Source organism: Trichophyton benhamiae (genome assembly GCF_000151125.1).
Source record: "Trichophyton benhamiae CBS 112371 chromosome Unknown contig00142.0, whole genome shotgun sequence".
Taxonomy (NCBI): domain Eukaryota; kingdom Fungi; phylum Ascomycota; class Eurotiomycetes; order Onygenales; family Arthrodermataceae; genus Trichophyton; species Trichophyton benhamiae.
In genome coordinates this window covers 430,079-453,360 of record NW_003315099.1, presented here as the reverse complement: position 1 = coordinate 453,360, position 23,282 = coordinate 430,079, and the positions used below count along the sequence as shown (strand labels likewise).

Genomic DNA, 23,282 nt, shown 5'->3' with positions numbered 1-23,282 from the left:
CACACTTTGCTATCTACTATCTATGTTATTCATATATCTGTCTGTGAGCGAAAGCCATCTCCAGGATTAAGATGCAGAAAATAGACCGGACATGGCGTCGATAGTCGTATTGCCCCCAGAGAATATGACTCCGATATTCCAGCCTGCTTCACCACCCTCTTGTTCAACAATCCGCCTAAACTCCTCGTTGTAGAGGCAGACTGCAAGGGGAACAGCCGCGCTGGGTTCGATGACTATCTTCATCCTCTCGACAACAAGTCTCATTGCACTCTTAATTTGCTCCTCGGTCACGCTAAACACGCCGCGGGATTTGGCGGGATCAGAAAGGATACTAAATGCGATCTCACCGATCGGAACCCTTAATCCGTCGGCGATTGTAAGTGACTTGACCTCTGGAATCCTCACCCCAGCTTTAAGTCCACGACGAGCATCGTCTGCGCCCTGGAACGATGGTTCAGCGCCAAAGACGTGGATCTTGCGGCCATCAGCCCGTGGATCGGCGAAGACGGTAGCGGTTCCAGAATTCAGACCTCCTCCGCCCACGGGGGTGATAACTGCATCCAAACCACATCCTTTCCCATCCTCAGTCTCACGGACACTCAACTCGGGGTTCTCAGATACAAGTTTGTTTACTTGGGTATCCAGTTCGAGGCCAGCAGTTCCTTGGCCAATGATGGTATCTGGGTGGTCGTATGGGTGAATCAGAATAGCACCAGTCTCCTCCTGGACCTTCCGCATCACTTCTTCGCGCTGCTCGCTCGTCAATCCGGAGAAAACCACCTTCCCACCGTAGCCCTTGGTGGCTTCGATCTTAGATGGGATAGATATCGACGGCATGATAATGTAGGCCGGGATTGAAAGAGTGGACGCAGCGAGAGCAACAGCCTGAGCATGGTTTCCTACACCCAACCATTAGCCGTACGGTTTCACACAAACAAAGTGATAATGCTGGAATAGCAGAAATGAAAACAGGCAAAGATAACAGACCAGAGCTGTGTGTGATTACACCACGCTTTCTCACCTCCTCCTCACCCTTGGTCTTGATAACTCGCAGGATGGAGTGGAAAGCTCCCCGCACCTTGAACGCTCCGATCCGCTGGAAATTCTCACACTTGAAGAAGAATTTAATCTTCGGGCACGCCGGCTGCTGACCCTCGAACGGGGTTCCTATCAAGGCCTCCGCTGGCTGCGGGGTGGACGCAAGGGAGTTCAACGTCTTGGACGTCAGAACCGGGGTCTCGTAAATATACGGCCTAATCATAGAATGAGCAGTTTGGATGTTCTCCCGCGTCACGGGGAGCCAATGCTGTTTGTCCGTCATGTTTGCAGGGCCTAGTATGCACTGTTCTTTAAGATCTGTCTCAGCACCACAACGCCTCTCAGATACCTGTTCGTTTCCCTCTTTCCACCTGTCCGCGCCTCCGGCCTTATATCTCGATCTCGTATTCGCAGGGCGTGCGGCTCTTCCGCGGCACGTGACATCCCCGAATTTCTAACTTTGTTAGTAATCTCGAGCCTCCCTTTGATTACTAAGATGACGCAGTATAAAACCGCAGCATGACAGAACATCAAGACACTTACTTGCCTTCTATTGTCCTCTACCATCAGCTACGCAACGAATACACTATTCCATATTATTGCGGTCCTGAAATTGAACTGCTCTTCTTCTGGCTGCATCTAGAGCCATCTTGATGTTTGTATGTGTGCTATCTGTCAGAATAGTAGACTATCAACTAATCTGGCTTGTAACCTCAGGAAAAGCATAAGCGCACCTATCAACTGGAGAGATCCTACATTCATCTTCATCTATCGAGGCGGCAGCCATGGAGAATATATCACCTAGAGCTCTCCATCATAAGCTCACAAAGCGTTCCACTATGGCGGAGAAGTTTAAAATGATACCTGAAGGCTGGAAGCCTCCTGCCGATCCTTACGTACCAGATGCCGATGCTTTAAATATTGGAACACCTGGGTATTTCGAGAAGTACCACTTTTTCGTTCATGGAAACCTTATGGATAAGGAATTACTGGCCGAAGTCCTTGACCTACCCTCTGATGATGTGAAACTAAACCTGCGTCCTGCACAGGTTCTGGGCTATCAGGCTAAATTCTGGGGTGGATGCCCTGTGCTTCAATGTGCACGACTTCATTTTTTTGTAGATGGTATGGCTTACTATGTGGAGACACAGGAGGAGGAGAACCGCCTAACTGCATATAAAGCAAACGAATATACCCTGCGGGACTGTATCATCAGATTCTCCGATATTCTAAATGGAGACAATGAGCAGGTGCATGGTAAGACCTTTGTTTGGAATGGCAATTCTGCAGAATTAACAGAAGAGAAGTGAATGCTTCTTCTTCACTGGAATATTCAAGAAAGCAATGTTAACTAGCATAAATAAGTGAACAGTTCTCTGTTGCTTCAGAGGGAAAATCAAAAGTATCCAATATCTCTTTCCTCTACTCATAACGCAAGGACCTGCTTGATAATTCTGCATACATCTCCTCTAACCAGAACCTCCACCAATCTCTGCCTAGTCCAAGCCAAATGGAGACCAACTACAAAATTGGCATAGAAGTCGAACTGTTCCTTCAGCCAAATGACAATGTGTACACGTCCAAGGAAGATTTTGCAAAGGAGCTGGTATCCAGCTACCGCCAAATCAAAGAAAACGTGCATCTAATGCACCTTGATCTGGACGAATGCCCTTATTTTGGGCCGAATCGCCTAACTGAATGGACGATGGAGGAGGACTGCTCCCTTGAAACTGATAGGCCTGGACAGAGTATGTTTCTCTCTATCTTTCGTATATCAACTCGCTAACGAATCAACAGTTGACGCAGAATTCTCATCTCCAGTAATGTACCATTCCAATCCACTCTGGAGGAGATCTGTGGGATCTGTGTTCAAGCACTTGAGAACCCTTGCATCCCTTCAAGTGAACCACTCTTGTGGGTTTCACGTTCACATCAGCAAGCAAGAAAGACCGTGGACACTAGAGGATCTTAAGCGTGTTTCCCGCGCTATCCTGTACTTCGAGTCATCTATTGAGCTCGTCGTCCCCGAGCATCGCCGCGGGAGTATATGGGGGAAGAATAATTGTTGTGACAATCCGCGATTCGAAGGAAAGTCTGACAAGGCATCCTTTGACCTTGTCGATGCATGTACAAACAATGTTGAGCTTGTACAGCTTATGAACTCCGGGAACAACCGGAATTACGGTTGGAACTTCACCAACTTGCTGGAGGGAGATAATTATACAGTCGAATTTCGCCGGGGTCCTGGCCTCACGGCTGAAATTGATGCCTTTCGATGGGTAGAGTTCGTGGTTCGGTTTATCAACAGCGCCCGAAACATTGGCACTCGATGGAACCTCAGCCTGTACAGACGCGACGTGCTTGGACTTCATAAGTTCTTATGCGACTATCCCGTTCCCAACAGCAACCCAGGCTTACTGGAACCCCTTTTCGCAGGCAAGACGGGAGTCTTGGAACCACGGAGACTTGGCCAATTAACTCCGGAACAAGCTAGACGGCTCAGGGACAAGGATGACGAAGCGAAAAATAAAAACACTATCAAGGAGAAGTGGTCCTTGATTCCGATGTGAGATACTTGCACTGTATGTAGGTAGAGAATGTGAGGATGGAGGATGAACTGCTGCAGTCTCTAAAAATAAAAAAATGAAAAGAAACGACCAAGCTATTTTGCGGTAACCTGAAGGTAATGGTACAAAGAGGAACAGCTCAGACAGGGTACAAAAGAGATAGAAAAATGAAGCCCGGGGGTATCGGCGGTCAAACGGTCAAGAGAATAGGGCTGTGTCTATTTCTGGTTTTCCGGCCGCAGGGATCTAGGTAGGAAGAAAGTGTTAGTGTGAGCATGAGGAAGCAATGATACAGCAGGTGGTACCGGGGCAACGCTTACCTGACAGCCTTTCCGGCTCTCCAGATCTCTAGGTCGCGGATCTCCTGCATCTCCTTCTCGTACTTCTCTCGGTAGTCCTTCTGCGAGTTATAATCCAACGAGCGCTTGGTTTCCTTACCATCCTTCACGCTGTCATACAGTTCATTGAAGACGGGCTTGAGGGTGTCCTTGAATTTGCTGCTCCAGTCAATGGCACCACGGCGAGCAGTCGTGGAGCAGGCGGCGTACATCCAGTCCATTCCATTGGCACCAATAAGAGGATACAGACTCTGGGTAGCCTCCTCGACAGTCTCGTTGAAGGCTTCGCTGGGGCTGTGGCCTCTCTCGCGAAGGACCTCGTACTGGGCGAGGAACATGCCATGGATGCCACCCATCAAGCAACCACGCTCGCCGTAGAGGTCAGAGTACACCTCCTTTTCAAAGGTGGTCTTGTAGAGGTATCCGCTACCAACAGCAACACCGAGAGCCACGGCCTTTTCCTCGGCCTTTCCGGTTACATCCTGGAAGACGGCAACGGAAGAATTGATACCACGGCCTTCACGGAAGAGAGAGCGAACGGTTCGGCCAGAGCCCTTGGGTGCGACCAGGATGACATCAATGTCCTTTGGCACGTCGACTTTAGTCAGGTCCTTGAAGACAGGAGAGAAGCCGTGCGAGAAGTAAAGTGTCTGCTATCCAAGTCAGCGTGTGATCTCCGTTTAGAATTAAATACGACTTGTGCCAGGGAATGACCTTACCTTTCCCTTAGTAAGAAGAGGCTTGATGGTAGGCCATGTCTCACTCTGGGCGGCATCGCTGAGCAAGTTCATGACGATGGTTCCCTTCTTGATGGCCTCGGTGACATCGAACAAGTTCTTGCCGGGGATCCAGCCATCCTGGATGGCCTCTTTCCACGACGCACCGTCCTTTCGGACACCTACAATGACGTTAAGACCATTGTCACGCAGGTTAAGGCCCTGGCCGTGGCCCTGGGAACCGTATCCGATGAGGGCGAGGGTGTCGTTCTTAAAGTACTCCTACACCGAACTGGTCAGTCCAACAGCCCCAATTGACGAGTTTCCCTGCCATTATCCCCCAATATAAGCACCCGCCTGACTCACCAGGAGCTTCTCGCGTGGCCAGTCCTCCCGCTCTGGAGCCTCGTTAGCAAGCAGTTCCGACATGAACAATTCAATTATACCTGGAAGCAAACTCACCGTAGACGGTCTCCTTGGTGCCGGCAAAGTCGATGGTCTTGACACCTCGGATTTGCTGCGTGACCGGGGAGGCAATGGCAGCTCTGCCGGCAGCGACCAGGGTTGGACGAGAGCTTGCAGCCGCAACAAACGACCTCCGAGAGACGGCAGAAGCTGACTGGGATAGGTGACGGGCAACAGCCCTGGCCAAGGGACGGGCAGCCATTGTTCGTGATACTGTGCGGAGAGGAGACGACGAAGCTGAAGCTGGAGCTGGAGTTTGACGCTGGAGTTTGACGCTGGAGTTGGAGGTTGGCGAAGTTGATATTTAAATGGATGAATAGGGAAACCTTTTTTTTTTTCTTGTCCTTCGCCCGGGATGAGTCAAAAAAAAGACAGGAAGAGGAAGAGGGAAAAAAAAACCTCGGCTGGTCCTTTGTTTCTTTTTGCGGGTTTTTGATTGGCCAGGAGAGGGGGAGCTTGGGCCGTGGCGCCATGCCTGATAGGGAATAGCGCAGCCGATATCGGTGACATGGATTAATAATTCTCCGATAACACGTGAGATGACTAAGAACTTATGTCATACTGCATGCTGTAGTGACGTTTGCTGCTCTTCGTTCTTGGTTGGAGTATGTATACTCCGTTGTAAGTAGTACTTAGTTGTAGAGTAACATGCAAACATGCATGCATGCATGCGCATACAGGTTCACCGACCTGGGCCGCCTGGCCTGCTTTTCCCCACTGTGTTAAAAAGGAGTCCATCCGGTGGAGATCCAGACAGTCCTTACCGAATGGTCACAAGCGAATGGATGGTCCCCATGTTGTGCACAGGTACGGTGCTAGCACAGGCATGACACAAGGCTTTTTGATGGATATTCAATATTCATGAGGACACTCGTGGTTTATTGCAAGTACCTAACCAACTTATACTTTACGGAGTACGGAGCACTTATACATAAAAAACGTACCAAGAGGTGGCATCATTATTATATAATCAGGAAATACCGAGGTATCATTGGACAACAGGAAAAGCTTTACTTACTAAGCGACCCTCTGTATTTTATCTGCTTACCTCAGGCACTGGGCTGGCTTCTCCCTCTTAAACAGTCCCGAGTCCTAAGTAAGAGAAGCCTCGCGTAAGCGGTCGGCCGGGCCTAGCGAGAGAGAGGACTCCTCAACACGCAGCCTATGGCCCATCTATCACGGTCCGCCATCGTACGGTCGCAGGCCCGGCCCCCCGTCCCCCCGTATGCATCCGTCTTTAAGTACTAGAGACGCCCGTGCAGACCCCGTGACCACGGGAGCCTCCCGTCCGCACTAAACTCTAACCAACTTTAAAGTGGCTGCCGGCATCTGACAAGCCAACTTGCAGAGCGTGAGTTGCAGGGTTCCTCTCGCCGGGTGCAGAGCGAGACTCGGTACTACTCTACGACGGCCTTATACTACACTTAAGTACTACTGCGAGGTACATCGATCACTCTCCCGCAGCACCCTGGTCGAAGGACCTTGCGTGCGCCCTAACCTACCCGCAGGAGCCTGGCGCCCGCCATGGTCTGGGGACCGCGCGCTGCGTGAGCAAGTGCCCATCTTGCCCAGGGCTGGCTAGCCAGCAGATGCAGCCGCGCGGGCTTGAACGGTCGTCTCGGTTGTGATGCGTAGCGCGGCCGCACGTTCAGCTAGCTGCGGTACCAAGGCCATCTCAATCCACCCTGGCATGGATAGATGGATCGTTAACGGGTGGATGGTGCCTTGCCCCCACGCCCTCCCTACTGGTTTTCTAACCAACCAAACCACACCCCCTTGTTCTTATCCTCGCTCTTCGTCAAGTGAATACTAAAACTGACCTGAAGAAAGGATTCATACATACATCGAAGTACAGCAAACAGTGCCGGCTGGGTGAACCAAAGCAATAACGGAGGCAGGAGACGGGCCACGACGACGATGCTGGCCTCAAAACTTCTCTCTTCAGCTCCCCACATCGCCACTCAGCAAGCTCTGCTCGTCCTCGACCTGCAGAACGACTTCGTCAGGCAACACGGGAATCTGTTTGTCTCCAACACCGCTGATTTTCTGTCGCTCATTCCGGACCTCGCTCGAATTTTCCGCGCCTCTGGAGAGGTTATCTGGGTGCAGAGTGTGTTTGAAGGGCGCCGGCCCGTGGTCAACGAAGGTCTAGGAGGGGATACCGTTGTGTTGGAGGATGGACCGCCTGTTACCAGCACGCCCGCGCCCAAAGGATTGTCTAAGAAGAAACAAGCAGCAGAGCAGGCTCGGCAATCTTTGTTCTCAGACGACCCCGAAGCCTTCCTCTCGGTCTCAGACAAAGCCTGTGCCGGACGGCGATGCTGCCTACCAAACTCCTCCGGATTCCACTTTCCTGCCCCCATCCTCGCTGCCATAGATCCCAACGAGGACACGGTTCTTGTCAAGTCAGAGTACTCGGCTTTTGAGACCCAGGGCCTGCTTCTCTCCCTCCGTTCTCGATTTGTCACCGAGATTTTTGTCTGCGGCTCGCTCTCCAATGCCTCCGTGTATGCGACCGCAGTCGATGCCGTCCGTCACGGTCTCACCGTCACCCTGATTGAAGATTGTCTGGGATATCGGAGCTCCTTGCGCCATCGGGAGGCGATGAGGCGCATGGCTGATATCATGGGTGCCAATGGAATAACGAGTCGTGAACTGATGGAGGGTCAGGACTTTGCTGCTGCTTCACCCGTCCTGGAGCGGGCAGACTCGTCACTTCTCACTGGAATCGAGGAGAAAATAGGTACGCTTGGACTCTCCTCACCCAACTACCAGAATCCCGACGGCCAAATTGCCACACACCACTTCATCGAAGGGGGTGCTGACAAGCCGCAAGATATCCTTGAGACAAGCCAGCGGCCAGTCGATCCTCCCGAGGAGAAAGATGCAAGGAAACCACAGGACGGCGACCAATCCATCGAATCGCCATCACCATCTCAAAAACAAAAACTATCTCAGCCTCTTGTCTGTACCCCGGGAGACCGCATTGCAAGCGGCGACTCCCGCATCCTCTACGATCTTGCCATCCCGGCTGACTCTTTCCAGCGGCTGCGGGACGAGGTCGAATGGCAAAAGATGTACCATATGTCGGGACAAGTTCCCAGATTGGTCGCTGTTCAGGGTGATGTTGCCCAAGACGGGTCAATACCAATATACAGACACCCGGCAGATGAATCCCCGCCGTTGTCTCCATTCAGCAAGACTGTTGACAAAATAAGGGTGGTTGTCGAGAAGGAGCTAGGCCATCCGTTAAACCATGCCCTGATACAGCTGTATCGGGATGGCGAAGATCGCATCTCTGAGCACTCCGACAAGACGCTTGATATTGTCAGGGGATCTAACATCTGTAATGTCAGCTTGGGAGCGCTGAGGACAATGACACTGCGCACCAAGGCCGATGCAAAGAAATCTACCCATTCTTCACCCGAAAATTCCAGGCAAACGCAACGTGTTCCCATGCCCCATAACTCGCTTTTCATTCTTGGGGAGAAATCGAACATGGAATGGCTCCATGGTATTCGGCCAGACAAAAGACCGGAAAAGGAAAAATCCAAAGAAGAAAAGGCGTTTAATGGAGAACGGATTTCCCTGACTTTCAGACACATTGGAACGTTCGTCAATCCCATATCATACACTATCTGGGGCCAAGGCGCCCTGTCAAAGAAGAAAGGAAAGGCCGGCAAAATTGTACATGGAGATTCTCCTGAGACGGAGCGCATGATTCGTGCCTTTGGTCAGGAGAACCATCAGTCAGACTTTGATTGGGATGCGAATTATGGACGCGGTTTCGATGTCGTCAATTTTGTGACCACTCCTTCTCTGACATTCTTGCCTGGAGCTTGTGACAAGCCGACAGACCTACGGATACGCCTTGCATTGACAGAGAACGGAATTCGATATGAAATACGAGGCGTTAAGGACCCCCCGTCGAATGACGAAGCTGACACCAAGGCCTCGCCGGCACCGAAGGGAGAGCCCTCCCTGCTAGTTGACTCAGATGGATCTCATGTCGAAACTGGAAGCATGGCAATTCTTCAATACATTGCCGAAACTGCCTATTGCCGTATTGCCGATATCGCGCCCGATCCTGATATGAAAGTGGATGGCTTGACACTGGAGGAGAGGCTGAATGCTGTTGACGAATTGTATGAAGCATGGACAACATCTTCTGATAGCGACGTTGAGCAGGTTGCAGCGAAGCTATCTGCCTTCAATTCCTTAATCCACGGCAAATTATACATCAACGGAAAATTGTTTGGAGTTGACGACTGCGCTTTTTGGTCTGTACTTAGAGAGATCGTGGAAGCCAAAGATGGAAGTAAGGTGGTCGAGGGAAAATTCCCTCTGCTCATGGGGTACTACTCCAGAGTCCGGAAAAGGGCCTGTGTAAAGCAGGTCATGGATGAAATGGCGGTAGCTTCTAGATAGGCATTCATTCGCGCGTAGACTGCTTTAAATATGTAAAAGGTAGCGAGGTTTTTTGTTATAGCGTTTAGCTTGGAAATTAAATTAATGCCTTCTATATAATCCCGGTTCATTATGTACTGATCTAATCTTTCACTTTGAACTGGAGCAAGAACCTATATTACTCTCATAGCTTCTCAAACGTAGGAGTTCGTTTCTCCAAGCCCGATAGAAGCGCAGTTGTTATATCGCTGGTCTGAAGGGCTGCGCTATTCCACACCCCTGTATATCTTAAGCCTGCCAGTAATAGTTAGCCACATCATCTCAAAATTGCTTTGCATGGGGGAAGAGAGAATTACATACCATCCTGAATCGAATGGTCAATTGACCAGTTAAGTAGCTCCTTGGTACCCTGGACAGCAACAGGGCTCTTGGAAGCAATCAACTTTGCAGTGGCTAATGCCTTTTCAATCATAACCTCTTTGTTATCGAACACAGCACTGACATATCCGACCTCCTTTGCCTCTTTGGCATCAAAAACCCTGGCCGTCAAGCAAACTTCTTTAACCCAACTATAGCTTCCAACAGCCTTTGGAAGTCGGGACAAGGTACCAATATCCGCTGCAAGACCAATATCGACCTCCTTGACGGAGAACTTCGTATCAGCCGCACAGTATCGAATGTCCGTGGCAGCTGAGAGATCAATCCCAAGTCCAAAATTTATCCCATGCATCGCCGCAATGACTGGCTTCTCGCACTTCTCTACCGCAGTAATGCATTCCTGGAAGGAGGCAATGTGACGGCGGAATATGGCAGCATGACGTGCGGCATCACCATCTGGCTTGGGTCCAAGGAGACTTTTCGATGCAGCCTTGACGTCCAGTCCCGCAGTAAATGCGCGGGAGCCAGCGCCGGAGAGGACAACGGCTCGTACGTTGGGGTCGTGAGATAGCTGACCGAATATGTCACGGAGTTCTAGCCACATCCTGTACCCAACGTCGTTAGCAGGTTCTTGTAGAGTCACCAGGGGAAAAACACAAAGCCGTACGCTTCAAAGAAGGAGTTGAGCTTGTCCGCTCGGTTGATTTCGACATGGGCGACATATTCGACTGGAAAGGTGACGAGAAAGTGTTTGGGAGAGTAGTTGGGAGCCATGGCGACGATAAGTTCGTTTCTACCCACTGAGACCGGAGTAAAGAGAGACTGGTAGAGAGACGTATGTGTGATATGATAGCTGCATAGCTACATGTCCTTTTTCTTGTATCACTGTGCCTTGTACGATCCGTCCATGTGAAGCAGCGCGGCAAACGGAGACGCGGGAGGAGCTCAGCAGCCGTGGGCCTCGGCTCAGAATCGCCGTTTATCAACGAAGCTGCCAGCATACACCAAGGCAACTGTTTCAATATTTCACTGTTCCAGCAACCCGAGTAGACTAAGGTGGATGTGAAAACAATCAGGCCGCTATTGTCGCCTTTCCCTTGCTGGGTCTATATTTTACTTATAACACCTGGAAGCCCTTCCTCAACAGTCTCTGCCTGCCTGTCCGTATACGCTGCTAGTCCCGACATATTTCTAGCACCACAGATAACAGTCGCGGGATGCGCCAACCGGCGAGGTGTTGTTTTTTCTTATAAGATATGACTATTCAGGTGTTTTTGGCGGATTGTTCAAGTTACGTTGAGTAGTCATGGTCTCTGTCACTTGGTGGCTGCAGAGAACGGACACATTGTTTGATAGGAACCAGCCTGGGTGCAGTAAAGGGTTCGAGTGTATCGTACGCAAGACCGTGGAGGAATGGCAGTTACTCGGACTCGGATTCTTCTGGTTGCATAAGTTTTCCGTCGAGCTCCTGCAGTCGTTCTCATGGTTAGTTATCTTCGCGTATATACCGTTTGCAGTGAAACCCATGCCTTTGCCAATCGAATCTTAAGGCTCGCAAGCTGGCTCTCCTTGACAACCAGGTACCGATCGTCACCCTCTAAGTCTTCGACGATATACTCATTATTCTGGAGCCTGTCATACTTTAGTATGATGGCTTTTACAGACGGGTCGCACTCGATCAAAACGCCTATCAGAGAGGTTAGCCGGGTATTTAACTAGAGCATCCTGTGGCCCTTGTCTGTCCAGCTTGTCTCCCGTCCGCGTACCTTTCACAGCTCGAGGCATCTTGTTCTTCACCCTTGTCTCTTCGTCCCGGCATGAGTTGGACGGGCCAGATATACGCCCAGCGACAGTTGAATGCCCATTTTAGACGAGCTAACCACGCAAGATGCCTGATTATGTCATCCTATTTGTAAGACTCACACTATAAAAGGCGGATTGGCTAGGTGACATAATAAGGCACTTAGCCGCCGTCAAAATACGTAGCTTAGTCATCTCTAACCACATTTTAGAGCTCAAAATCTCTGCATATTATTTACACGAGCTCAAGCTCACCACTGCATCGTATCCCTTGCAGGTTGACACGGAACATCGGCTCGTCTTTAACTAATCGAATGAGAGAAAACCTCCATCTGTAATTTCCTTGATGTGGGCTTGGATTGCATCGAAGGGAGTAATATAAGCAGTGTTGAAGGAAGTGACTGCCTTTGCTACTGCATATAACATACCAACTAAATGGCCATGCTCGTTGACAACAAAAGCTCCGCTATCACCGTCTACCGCAACATCAACGTAGTGAGACATAACCTCGATTTCCTCCGTAACAAAGTTGGGGCACCGTTCAACTCTTTTCATGCCATTGATGATCCCAGATGTCAAAGTAGATCTCCCAAGCTTAACAACCCAATCACCTTCATGGATGTAGTCAAATTGTCTTATCTTGGTGTCAGGATGCGGAGCATACCTATGACCAGCAGGTGGTGACATGAAGTTGCCTTGGCGAATAGAAGGGGTATTATTTTTTGAGAATGTTTCTGGACTTTCTATGAGAGCCCAGTCAACCCGGTGGTTATTGCGAACTTGACTTCCGGATGCAAGGACGACTTTCCCAATACCAGGTCCTAACACGAGGCCTGAAACCATATTTCTCTGCTTTTCTAAGTGCTGATCACCCGGGAAATTATGGCACAGTTTGTCTAAATTGTCGAGAGCAGCTCTTGCATCTATGGTGGCAGGATATTGGATGGTTAGTTGTCCGCGAGTGTTATTCAAATGAACACCATGAGTATCAGTATAGTCCGTGGCACTACTATCATCACCTCTAATGACATGATAGCAAGTTAGGGCGCATTTTATTTGTCGTTGTTCTTTTGGGAGATTGAGTATAAGCCAGCCCCCTAATGTTCCAGCGCTTATTTCATTTCCCTTGATGCCGATTGAACTCCCATTTGTCGGCGTTTCGGGGAGATCTTCCACATGAGTGTACATAGGTGTTGGCCTCGGTCCTGGATTTGCAAAAACTCTCCCTGGAAGGAACTCCAAGTACACTGAAATATCTAATTCGTTTAAGATATCAAGAAGACGATCTTCGGCCTCAGCAAAGTCACATATAGAATGAGGGCGACATATTACGAGGATGGTAGGTTTCATAGGTTCATCGAAGTTGTCTCGGCGGTGACGCATATGAAATGCAATAGATGACCATGCACCCTTCATGAATGCTAAGACTTCTTCCACAATCCGGTCTTTGACTTGTTCGAGCGGGCCAACAATGGATCGGTCATTCGGCAACGGACTGGATACATCGTTGTAAATCTTATCAACGTTGATTATTTCAACTTGAATGGGATGCGACACGTGGGTGGGAACCTTCTCATTGACCATAGCTAGTACTGTATCAGCTGCATCTTGCCAGTCTTTTCTCGGACCTGCGTCGTGTGTGGTTATCGTGATGACATCCTTTGTTTCGTAAGAGTCATCCCAGGGTTGGAGGCGGTCTAGCCTGTCCACACCAAAGGAAAGCCCATACTTCGTTAATATTTTAGAAATTCCTGGATGAATATCTCTTTCGTATATCTCTTTCCACTCAATGTTGGCACGGATCCGTTTTGAGCGCAAAGGCATGGGAAGTTGGCTGCCTGCTGCGATTCGAAAGGGTTCTTTGCTTGCAAACCAGTGCTCTATCGTGGTTGTAACGCCCCTGGATGGTACTGGATATTTGTTAGTTTAACTATGGTATACCGGAGGACAAGCTATGGCATACTTACTACTGCCATAGCCAGAATTATCTGACGCTTCAGGTCTGCGGGGAATCCCAACCATTTTTGGACGTAGTCACAGGCTGTAGAATCAAATCACAATTGCAAGGATGTATCCTGGTAGCTGTAGGGGTTATCCGGAAAAGTTGAAGCTCAGAGGTGAGGAATACATTGCAGAATTTGACAAGTGTCAAAGTCTGCCACTACACCAAAAGGAGTGAGCCCACACTAATGGTAGGCAGAGCTGAAGTTTTCTGACAACAAGCTAAGAAGTCTGTCTGTCAGAGTAAAGCGTGTCGAGGATGTCCAACTAGTTTTTGGAGTAACCCATCATTATATAGCTATTTATATCTCTCATATTGATTGTGTTGCTTTGATGTCATGGGTAGAACAAAGAGAAAACCGCTGCCTGATGTGTGTCCTCTTCCTTTGGCCGTTGAAAAGGAAGAATAGCGAAATACAATACAGTCAATGACGTCGTTATTTACTATTTGCCGCCGTGCCGCAGAAAATTATTACTAAGCTGACTCATCCTATTCGTTGGTTGCGTTTATGTTGGAGCCGGCGTTTGGCCAGCGTATCGGATATAGGATGCGCCGCCGCCGCCACCTCCTCCATCATTTCGCTTAGGCACCTGTCGGCCGATCGATGAGCACCATTCCATAGATAAATAGCCGTAAGATAGCCTGCTGTCTCGCAGCCCATCATCATCATTCATTTCTACGCCTATTTATCTGCCTTTCCAGTGTTTAGCTAGACGTCGAGGCATTCGTTTGCTGCTCCGTTGTGCTCAGGAGCTCAGGTCACGTGACGTTCCCTCGAGCTTCCGAGAGTTTATTAGCCGCCCGACCGTAAGCTTATATAAGCGATGACTAATCCGAAAGCCAAGGAGTTCGCTAATTAAATTTAGCCGCCCAAAAGCATAACTGCCGACCTCCAAGCCTCGCCCTGCTAGCCGCCCGTAGCTACGACGAAACAGCAGGCAATCTGGAGCTACGTCACTCATTGACTCTCTGTCAGCGACTTCAGCTTTCCAGTCAACCCCAAATCGTCTGGACTATCGTGAACATGGCCTCCCGCCTCAACAAATTTGCAAAGCCAAGCAACCATTCCTTCCGTCATCTTCGGAGTCGGCACGTTCGGCGAGACCATCCAGATTCTCCATCTTCAGCCTGAGATTGGCGAGGCTGAATGCCTCAGCCGCACATCCAAATCCCCCCACCTTTCCCTGCAAATGCGCCAAGGAGACAGCCCATGAACGGATTGGAATAATCACCTTCTGCAACGGCGAAAGAGCCCAGGATTGAAGATGTTGCTAACCGGGCTCGCGGGCGATGGGAACCCTCTGTGGCCATGCGTTCATTGGATATCGAGCCAGTGACACAGTTCGTACTAAACGTGCTTCAGCCCGCCGTGGTCGATGGCATTTGTGCCAAGCAAGGGAGAGATCTGGTCGAGAGGAGACTAAAACACACGATGTGTTTTTTTGTCTGTATCACTCGTCCAAAGCCGAAGCCAATCGTGGGAGAACTGATGAGCATTGGCTAATAACATGTCATCCGTATCAACATCTAATTATATTTTAGGAGTGGCTTAAGCACGAAGGACGAGGGCATCATATTATAAATAGCCTGCCTCACTTCCGCCGACAATAGCATACATAGTCCATGTTGAGGCTGAATGTCGCGTTTCTGATACCGTGAAGCGGATGGCACTAGGGGAGAAGTTTTGGCCATACCAGCTGAGGATTCAGTCACACATTTGCACATCCACTCCCGGGTCGATCACTGTTTATGTCGAAGTTTTATACCCAGCTAGACTGATTACTAGCTAGCTTATAGTTAACACTTTTCCCCTAAGTTGGGAACGCTATCTGAATACTCCATACCATGCTCATCATAAATTAAACCTGTTCTGCGGATGATGTTGACATGACTGGCATAGGTACTACTACCTATGATCCAGCAGTAACACCCTTCAGGGACTCCCATTATACATTCAAGCTACAAATAATTGTGGCTGAAGCGATGATTAACTAGTGGCTTAACAGCTGGATAAGGATAGGATCGCTCCACTCGAAGGATCATCGGCAATTCTGCGGGGGAATATATAGCAGCCGTGCTCGCCCTGGGGCTGAAGATGAAGGATACGAATTTCAGTATCTGAATATATCCTCGAAAATACTCCCCTCCTCCAACTAACATCCATGGCCTCTTCTGGATATGCTGCGTCGGATGCAGCCATTTCCTCGCTAAATAAAGAACTAAGGCCGAAGTTATCCAGCTCGGCCTTGATTACGGCTACCACCGACCCAGACTGGGAGGAATATGCTCGATGGAGCGCATACAACTCTCCCATCCCCAAGGCGGTTGTGTCTCCTGCCTCTGAGCAGGATGTAGCCGTAATTGTATGTTCCATTCCCCGACTTAGCACTTTCATCCTGCCGTGTCAACCAAGAAGATAATCCACTGACTATCTGAAGGTTCAACACTGTATCTCCCATGGAGTGCCTTTCCTGGCCCAGTCCGGAGGACACGGGTGGTCCAGCACCCTGAACCTGGGCCCCGACGGGATCATCATTAGCCTTAGAAAGCTAAACACTGTCACTTTCAACCGCGATGGGACAGAGGTTATCATTGAAGGTGGTGCTCTAACCTCCGAAGTTATGGAGGCCGCTTCGCAAAAAGGGTCGCTCGTCATTACAGGAAATTGTAACTCTGTTGGCGCACTTGGTGCTGCTCTGGGCGGCGGCTACGGCTTCTTGACTGGCCTACAGGGCCTTGCGGTCGACAATATCTTATCCCTAACCGTCGTGTCTGGAACCGGTACCCTCAAGACTGTCACTGCTGAGAGTGATCCTGATCTCTTCTGGGGCCTCCGCGGCGCTGCTCCCAACCTTGGGATAGTCACTTCGGTCGTGATGAAGGCGTATCCAGTCGAGGCCTCGGGCCAGTACGCCTGGCTCGGTGCCCTTGTTTATCCAGCAGACAAGGTCGAGCCCGTTCTCAGAGCAGTCAGCGAACTCACCTTGACGCCGAAGATGAGCGTATTCTTCTACTTCCTTACATCTGGGGCCCCGGACTACAGTCCACTGGTGGCTGTTGCACCTTGGTATTACGGCACCGAAGCCGAAGGGCGCGCAGCCTTTGCCTCCGTGATTGACATTGGTCCCATAGCCGATACCACCGGAGTGCTGCATTACCCCAGATGGAATGACAAAGCTGCGGCATTCTGCATCCGTGGCGGCTACAAACCTTCGTTTGGCGTTGGCCTTTCTTCCATCGTGCCCGAAACTTGGATAAAGGTCTGGGACGAGTTTGTGTCGTGGGCTGCTCTGAGCGGCACTGGCAGCAGTGTGGTTTTGATGGAGGCGTATTGCCTTGACAAGGTCCGATCTGTCCCTGATCATTCGTCCTCGTTCCCATGGCGAAGCAACGTCGCTATCAACGCGATTGTAATTCCTTGGTTTACCGACAAGAAGCTGGAAGAGGAGGCCCTGTCGCTAGGCCGGCGTGTTCGACGTCTACTACAGTCCACTGATGGTCTCAAGGCCCCGGCTATGTGTGTCTTCAATCTCTCTTTGCTGCCGGTTAATAATGACTGACCAATATACTCTCTGTTTAGGTATATTAATTTTGCCCATGGTGATGAGGATCCGGCAGAGATATACGGCTCAAATATCACTCGCCTACGGGATATCAAAGCCAGGGAAGATCCAAACAACTTCTTCTGCCACTGGTTCGGGGTTGGTTCTATGCCTTGAGTGACTTTGAGTGGTCCCTGGACACCTTAGTTACCCGTCGTAAGATGTATAGTTAAGTTCCTTATCATAGAACATTCACTGTATATAACTAACTCAACTTTTCTTCCACTCCACTGAAAATCACCGAGATCTCACTCACTGTTCATTATTCACCGTCTAGCTCGTGACTAGGGGTATTTAAACTGATCGAATTAAACGCAGAACGAACATCCCAACTAAACTTCCGCAATAGCAAAGAAACCCATGGGGCGAACGTTATCGAGTTGCCGCTCAACTATGACGCCGTTAAACATGAAATATTTTGCCATATAGAAGACGGCTTCAGGCTATCCATAGAAGAAACATCTACTACTACTCGTCCACTGAAGCTTGTCAGATAGATAGCTTCAACCTGCTGACCATCTAGTTAGGCCTTATTCTTTTGTCCCAGTCGTTTTGATAGAGCTCCAATATGACAGCTGTGCGAGCATCTCCCGGCATCACGGCCATGCGCGCACAGCTGCCGTACGTTGACTATGAGAGATATACCCATATACCAAACGAGGAACATGCTGGGCCAGTACGTAACGGGGCGGCGATGCCAGTCTCGCCCCAGTGGAAGACACTTATGCCCACCTACGGCTCTCAGCACATAAACGACGTGGCTGACTTCTCGTTATGGTGTGAAGAAACGGCTGAGTCCAAACATCTGAGGCGAGAACAGCAGCTATGGGTTCTCTGTCACTATCACGCAAAGGAGGTAGGCTTTGAGTATCCTCTGATCATAGTCATTACTGATACACCTCCAGGGCCTCTAACTCTCACCATTGCCGGCATTGCAGCGTTATTTGTCCCAGATGCGCCTCTCTGCACCGGCTTTAATGTGAACACGGCCTATGCATCACCCCGGGTACCAGATCCATCTCCAGTTCTGGTGAAGAGGTGGATGGCGCCTACGAGGAGAGAGACAGATCTCATACTCAAATCCCTGGCTGGGCTGTGTAATGTCAAGGCTATAAACTGGTTCGGACTCTACTGTTTTATTGAGTTACACACTAACGATGGCAGATCCTACAAGAGACACTCGCTGCCTGGCCGCGTTGCGGGAAAAACTACGACATATCATCATTCAGCCGACAGGTTCTGGGATGAACCCCAGAATCTTGAGTTAATACGGCGCGTCGACCCTCGACTCTCCGCAGTGATATCTCCTTTGCAGGACCGGACGGACTATCTGCGTGAGGGGCCAGGGGTTCTGCGGCCCGGAGTTCGCATCGCCGCAGGTCATCCTGACTCCTCCGCCACGCCTTCGATGCCTGAACTTGGTACGAGCTGTGGTGTACGGCTGCGTCATTCGACCGGCCGCCTGGCTGTCACCATCGCAAGTCAGGCACAAGACTGTCAAGACATATACCACCCTGACACCACGAATGGGTCCAAGATTGGAACAGTTGTCGAGCGATGGCCGAGACTAAGCATTGCCATGGTTGACTTGGCCTCATCACTGCGTTTCTCAAAAAGCGGGTATTTTCAAGCCGCTTCGCCCAAATGGTTGGTTAGGTCAGATAATGTCCCCAACGGCACCTGGTGTTCGTGCGATGGGATGTCGACCGGCCTTGTTTTCCTTCACTGTCAAGGCCTGCGTATCTCTAACATCCATGGGAAGGGCGGATATCCCGGGGAATGTTCCTATCTGGCCGAGAAATTATACAGCACCTTTAGGCCCGTGGGAGGGCGACTGTCTGAGGGCATAAGGGGTGCCCCTATAGCTAAGGAAATGTCACGGACAGCAGACTCCGGCGGAGATGTTTGCGGCATGTTTTGCTCTGGTGATGAGTCTATCGCTATCGCTTCGGTGCTAGACGATATTATAGACGCTGGCTGGAAGTTGTATTAAGCATGTTACTTCCTGTGGTCTTCTATTGAAGTGTAACCAGATAGTACCTCCATTCCACAGACATAGAACTTTTGGCCCTTAACTAGCCATCTAATATTTTCTATATATATTATATACATACAACTAGTGATGACTTTCCCTCTCTTTGATCCACCACGGGCTGTACTGAATAAACACATTTAACTAGCTCTGACGTCGTCGTCATCAGCTGGGGCGGTTTGTTCATTATCTGCTTGACGGATACCAAGACGAAAGCGGCGATCTAGTTATAGTTACGAACATACTCCGTACGAGTGCTTCCACTCACAAGCTATTATTGATATCTCAGAGGCCACAGTAGAACAAAGCGAGGACAACAAGCATCCAGTAGGCCGCTGGCTTGTTATCTTCACGGTCTATCAAGCCTTTTGCTCGCGGAGCTAACGCCTCACTAAATAACAAGCTCTGGGATTCTGACTGGCTTTCCACCGGCCAGCGGATTCCACAGTTCTGCAACTGGCCAACGTCTCGCATGGCGAACCATGGGCCGGACGAAATCTACTTGGATGGAGTCCGCGACGGATATAGACCTCAATAGGGGAGAAGCTCTCTATATAGCAGGGCTGCCAGGTCGTGCTCTCGAGAAGTGAGGGTTGAACTATGCAATATAACTTCACGAACACACGACTGCAAAGATGATTACCGCAGAGAAAAAGAAAGGGAGAGAGTATGAGCGACTCGTTTCAGATGAAGCCGAAGATATATACCCAGAGCTTATCCAGAGTCAGAGACGCTGGGGAGCCAGAAGAGTGATGGAGATCACTGTCTACACGGCCGTGATATCTATCATTGCGCTCACCCTGGGCCTGTTCATTGGGACCAGCTGGCCGTCCTCTCGACACATCGGCCTGGACGGATATCTAGGTGAGGAATACACCTACCTCTCAGTCGAATATTGGCCTAGTGGCCATGCTGATAGTTACTCATCTATTAACTATTGGCAGTCCCCTCAGGCACAGTTCAGGGGCCATGGCATCGCAACCACACATTCACGCAGATTCCCACCAAGGAGTCAGAGGAAGCATGGAACAGCCTGATGCCGAGTAAGAGTTCCCCTTGGCTGCCCCTTTAGCTCTACAGTGGACGGATTCTGACAAGTGTGAGCACAGTGGGACGCGGTTTTGTGCATCATCCCGAGCTGGCCCCCTATACTTCCCTGGTAGCCGTCTTCCACGAGCTGCACTGTCTGGTCCGTGGCTTTCCAGGCCCTTCGATCAATAGCTACTAGTTAGTAGCTTCAAGCTGACAAAAGACCCCTAGCACACGATATGGATGGCCTACCATATCCTCCTTGACCGGAACCAGGCTGCCAAAGAAGGCCGCCCTCCCGACCCCTTTCTCGGCCAGACAACGCTGGTGAGTCCCAGCCATATGGGCCACTGTGCCGACTACCTGCGGCAGGCCATCATGTGTGCGGCAGACACCAACCTCGAAGCAATCGACAAGAATGGGAACTCGGACGGTTGGAACATGATACGGACCTGTCGTGACTTTGACGGGGTGCATTCCTGGTCTAGCAGCTGGGCAAATACAACAGAGCGCGGTGTGATCGACTAGCTAGTTTGTGAGAGGAGACACCGTGCATGGTGTTCGGGCACGATCCTCGATATTATGCAGTCTAGCAAGGTGAGTGCCGAATGTTCCATTTCACCCTTGCTTTTGTGTATCTCTGCAATGGTATCACAACTGGCCACTGGCTGACAGACTACCATCATGAAGCTGCATGTGGCCGGCGGTACTCCATAGTTAACTATCCAGCATCTCAAAGGGCGAAGTACTGACGTTCTCCATAAATCATTGTAGGACAGTTCATTCAATTCATTTCTCTCTCTATACTCTGCACTCCATGACTATGGCTTCTGGTATTTTCACTTTGGAGGCGTTCTTCAGCCAGCCAAATATCTACCCAGCGGGCGTCCGTGGGCTTTGATAGACTACCTAGGGAACGCCACAGCGAGTCTCCCTCACAGGCTGGGGCCTCAGAAATCCTGGCATGGAACACATATGATGACCACTATGCAGGTTGATGACGCACCAAAGGTAATTATATATAAGCAAACGCCGTCTGTCCTGAGATTTCACCGAGTGTGACTCTCATCCCGTCGCGCTGTTTATCCCCCACCCCCGTTTTCAGTCCAAAGACAGGCAGTCATTGAATAGTTATAATGTCGTTGCTGCTAGGGCCCCGAGCTGCCAGGCTTCGCTGCTCACCTCCTTTCTCCAGCTTGCTCAGCCCAAAACCGCGGCTAATCAGGGCGCAGCAAAGCGTCAGATTCTCTTCTGCGAAAGCCAGCAGTGACCCAAGGACTGGCAGTGAGAGCGTATGGGGCCTGAAGGAGAACAACCCGGGCTACTGGGAAGGGTACCTGTCCACACGCCCAGTGTACGGGGATAAGTTCTACAACCGCATCTACGAGTACCACGCCGCCCATGCTGGGTCATCGCCAGCCTCGTTCTCAACCGCCCACGACGTAGGCGCCGGGCCGGGCCAGGTATCAGTCCAGCTCGCCCGCAAGTTCTCCCATGTTGTTGTGAGCGACCCCAGCGAGAACCATCTCGAGTATGCCAGCCACTACCTCTCAGCACAAGAAGGCCTGTCTCCGTCACAGTTCACGTACTCGGTCTCAACAGGTGAAGAGCTGGGAGCCAAATTCCCGCCTGCGTCCGCCGACCTGGTCGTCTGCCCGCTGATGTTCCCGCTGATGGACTGCAATGCGGCCCTGACGAGCTTCCAGTCCCTGCTCAAGCCCAACGGGACACTCGCCATCTGGTTCTACAGCCGGGTACACTTCTCAGAGCCCGAGTATGCGCAGACCTGCCAGCCGCTGCTGGACCGGATCATCAACCACCACTACGGCCGGGAGATCCAGGGCAACGGGCCAGAGCACTCGGCTAAGTGGAAGCCCGTAGCGGACCAGATAGCAAGCTGGCTGGACAACGTCCCGTTCGCAGAGGGTGAATGGCACTCCGTCGAGCGGTGGAAGTGGAACAGGAGCTGGACGGACATGGGCTTCTTCACGCAGGGCGCATGCGACTTCAAGGTGGAGCCGACGAGCTGCGTAGGGGAGAAGGAGAAGGTCATCGAGGTCGAGGACAGGAATTTCTGGCGCAAGGACTGGGACGTCAGCCAGCTTCGCAAGTTTGTGTACCACATGTGTCCCTTCAGAGACATGGAGAGGGAGGCGATGGGGGAGACATGGGCGGAGTTGGCGACGAGGATGGGCGGTGCTCAAGCCCAGCGAGCCTTCTCATGGCCCGTTGTGCTGATTCTTGTATCCAAAAAATAACAGAAGTGACAATATAGCGAGATTCTCGTAACCGGCTGGTCAGAAGGCCTTCATCATCTTGCGCAGCTGCAGGAGTTGAATAGGGGTTGTTAGGGCATCGGTTAGCCAGATCATCCAACCTAGTTAGTTACTCTCAGGGGTTAACCAACTACCATCTCCAACTAAAACCCAGCGACCATCTTCAGACGCTAGTTAGATATAACTAATAGCTAAAACACCCCAACTACGGAGTACTAGTTGCTCAATCATAGACAGCTATGATGAGGCCATACAATACCGTCGGCCTCTGCATTAATTAGCCACTATGTGCTGCTTGTCCAGGCCGAGTCAGCTCATGACCAAAAAGAAATAATAAGGGAGACAGCTCTCAGTTGCGGAAGACGGCTGGTCTTATTCTCGCTTGCGGTCGATTTGCCCTTTGCTGCCTTGCCGTTGATACACTGTGGCAGCCCCCGGGGAGCAAAAGATGAGCTCCCCGGGGGCATCTTGATACCCAAATTTGGTCTTCTTTTTGCACAACTCCAGCCGGTGGAGGCCTCGATAGGAGGGTGTCCCATATTCTGAAAGCAGCGATTAAAAGGGCCGACTTGAGGTGAGACGGTATAGGCGAGAGCAGTTCGCTGCTCTTCGCGGTTCGCGATGGGAACAGA

The 23,282-nt window shown here is 50.6% G+C and overlaps 10 protein-coding genes across 10 annotated transcripts; 6 read left to right on the top strand and 4 right to left on the bottom strand.

Annotated features, from left to right (window-relative positions):
- Positions 1 to 66: 66 nt before the first annotated feature.
- ARB_00722 (uncharacterized protein) lies at positions 67 to 1,321 on the bottom strand (the record flags this gene model as incomplete). Its single annotated transcript, XM_003013130.1, has 2 exons — positions 67 to 885; positions 1,022 to 1,321. The coding sequence occupies 2 exons, from the start codon at positions 1,319 to 1,321 to the stop codon at positions 67 to 69; spliced, it is 1,119 nt and encodes a 372-aa protein (XP_003013176.1).
- Positions 1,322 to 1,823: 502 nt separating this feature from the next.
- ARB_00721 (uncharacterized protein) lies at positions 1,824 to 3,608 on the top strand (the record flags this gene model as incomplete). Its single annotated transcript, XM_003013129.1, has 3 exons — positions 1,824 to 2,344; positions 2,539 to 2,786; positions 2,836 to 3,608. 3 exons carry the CDS (start codon positions 1,824 to 1,826, stop codon positions 3,606 to 3,608), a joined length of 1,542 nt encoding a protein of 513 aa, XP_003013175.1.
- Positions 3,609 to 3,921: 313 nt separating this feature from the next.
- Positions 3,922 to 5,326, bottom strand: ARB_00720 (uncharacterized protein; the record flags this gene model as incomplete). Its single annotated transcript, XM_003013128.1, has 4 exons — positions 3,922 to 4,596; positions 4,663 to 4,941; positions 5,026 to 5,057; positions 5,122 to 5,326. The coding sequence occupies 4 exons, from the start codon at positions 5,324 to 5,326 to the stop codon at positions 3,922 to 3,924; spliced, it is 1,191 nt and encodes a 396-aa protein (XP_003013174.1).
- A 1,715-nt stretch (positions 5,327 to 7,041) lies between these two features.
- ARB_00719 (isochorismatase family protein) lies at positions 7,042 to 9,552 on the top strand (the record flags this gene model as incomplete). The annotated part of the gene is made up of 1 exon (XM_003013127.1): positions 7,042 to 9,552. The coding sequence occupies one exon, from the start codon at positions 7,042 to 7,044 to the stop codon at positions 9,550 to 9,552; it is 2,511 nt and encodes an 836-aa protein (XP_003013173.1).
- A 163-nt stretch (positions 9,553 to 9,715) lies between these two features.
- ARB_00718 (uncharacterized protein) lies at positions 9,716 to 10,683 on the bottom strand (the record flags this gene model as incomplete). The annotated part of the gene is made up of 3 exons (XM_003013126.1): positions 9,716 to 9,810; positions 9,892 to 10,514; positions 10,577 to 10,683. The coding sequence occupies 3 exons, from the start codon at positions 10,681 to 10,683 to the stop codon at positions 9,716 to 9,718; spliced, it is 825 nt and encodes a 274-aa protein (XP_003013172.1).
- A 1,332-nt stretch (positions 10,684 to 12,015) lies between these two features.
- Positions 12,016 to 13,533, bottom strand: ARB_00717 (uncharacterized protein; the record flags this gene model as incomplete). The annotated part of the gene is made up of 1 exon (XM_003013125.1): positions 12,016 to 13,533. The coding sequence occupies one exon, from the start codon at positions 13,531 to 13,533 to the stop codon at positions 12,016 to 12,018; it is 1,518 nt and encodes a 505-aa protein (XP_003013171.1).
- Positions 13,534 to 15,873: 2,340 nt separating this feature from the next.
- ARB_00716 (uncharacterized protein) lies at positions 15,874 to 17,430 on the top strand (the record flags this gene model as incomplete). Its single annotated transcript, XM_003013124.1, has 3 exons — positions 15,874 to 16,074; positions 16,150 to 17,228; positions 17,292 to 17,430. The coding sequence occupies 3 exons, from the start codon at positions 15,874 to 15,876 to the stop codon at positions 17,428 to 17,430; spliced, it is 1,419 nt and encodes a 472-aa protein (XP_003013170.1).
- A 451-nt stretch (positions 17,431 to 17,881) lies between these two features.
- On the top strand, positions 17,882 to 19,306 carry ARB_00715 (uncharacterized protein; the record flags this gene model as incomplete). Its single annotated transcript, XM_003013123.1, has 1 exon — positions 17,882 to 19,306. One exon carries the CDS (start codon positions 17,882 to 17,884, stop codon positions 19,304 to 19,306), a length of 1,425 nt encoding a protein of 474 aa, XP_003013169.1.
- A 674-nt stretch (positions 19,307 to 19,980) lies between these two features.
- ARB_00714 (uncharacterized protein) lies at positions 19,981 to 20,382 on the top strand (the record flags this gene model as incomplete). Its single annotated transcript, XM_003013122.1, has 1 exon — positions 19,981 to 20,382. The coding sequence occupies one exon, from the start codon at positions 19,981 to 19,983 to the stop codon at positions 20,380 to 20,382; it is 402 nt and encodes a 133-aa protein (XP_003013168.1).
- Positions 20,383 to 21,510: 1,128 nt separating this feature from the next.
- ARB_00713 (uncharacterized protein) lies at positions 21,511 to 22,632 on the top strand (the record flags this gene model as incomplete). The annotated part of the gene is made up of 1 exon (XM_003013121.1): positions 21,511 to 22,632. One exon carries the CDS (start codon positions 21,511 to 21,513, stop codon positions 22,630 to 22,632), a length of 1,122 nt encoding a protein of 373 aa, XP_003013167.1.
- Between the last annotated feature and the right edge of the window lie 650 nt (positions 22,633 to 23,282).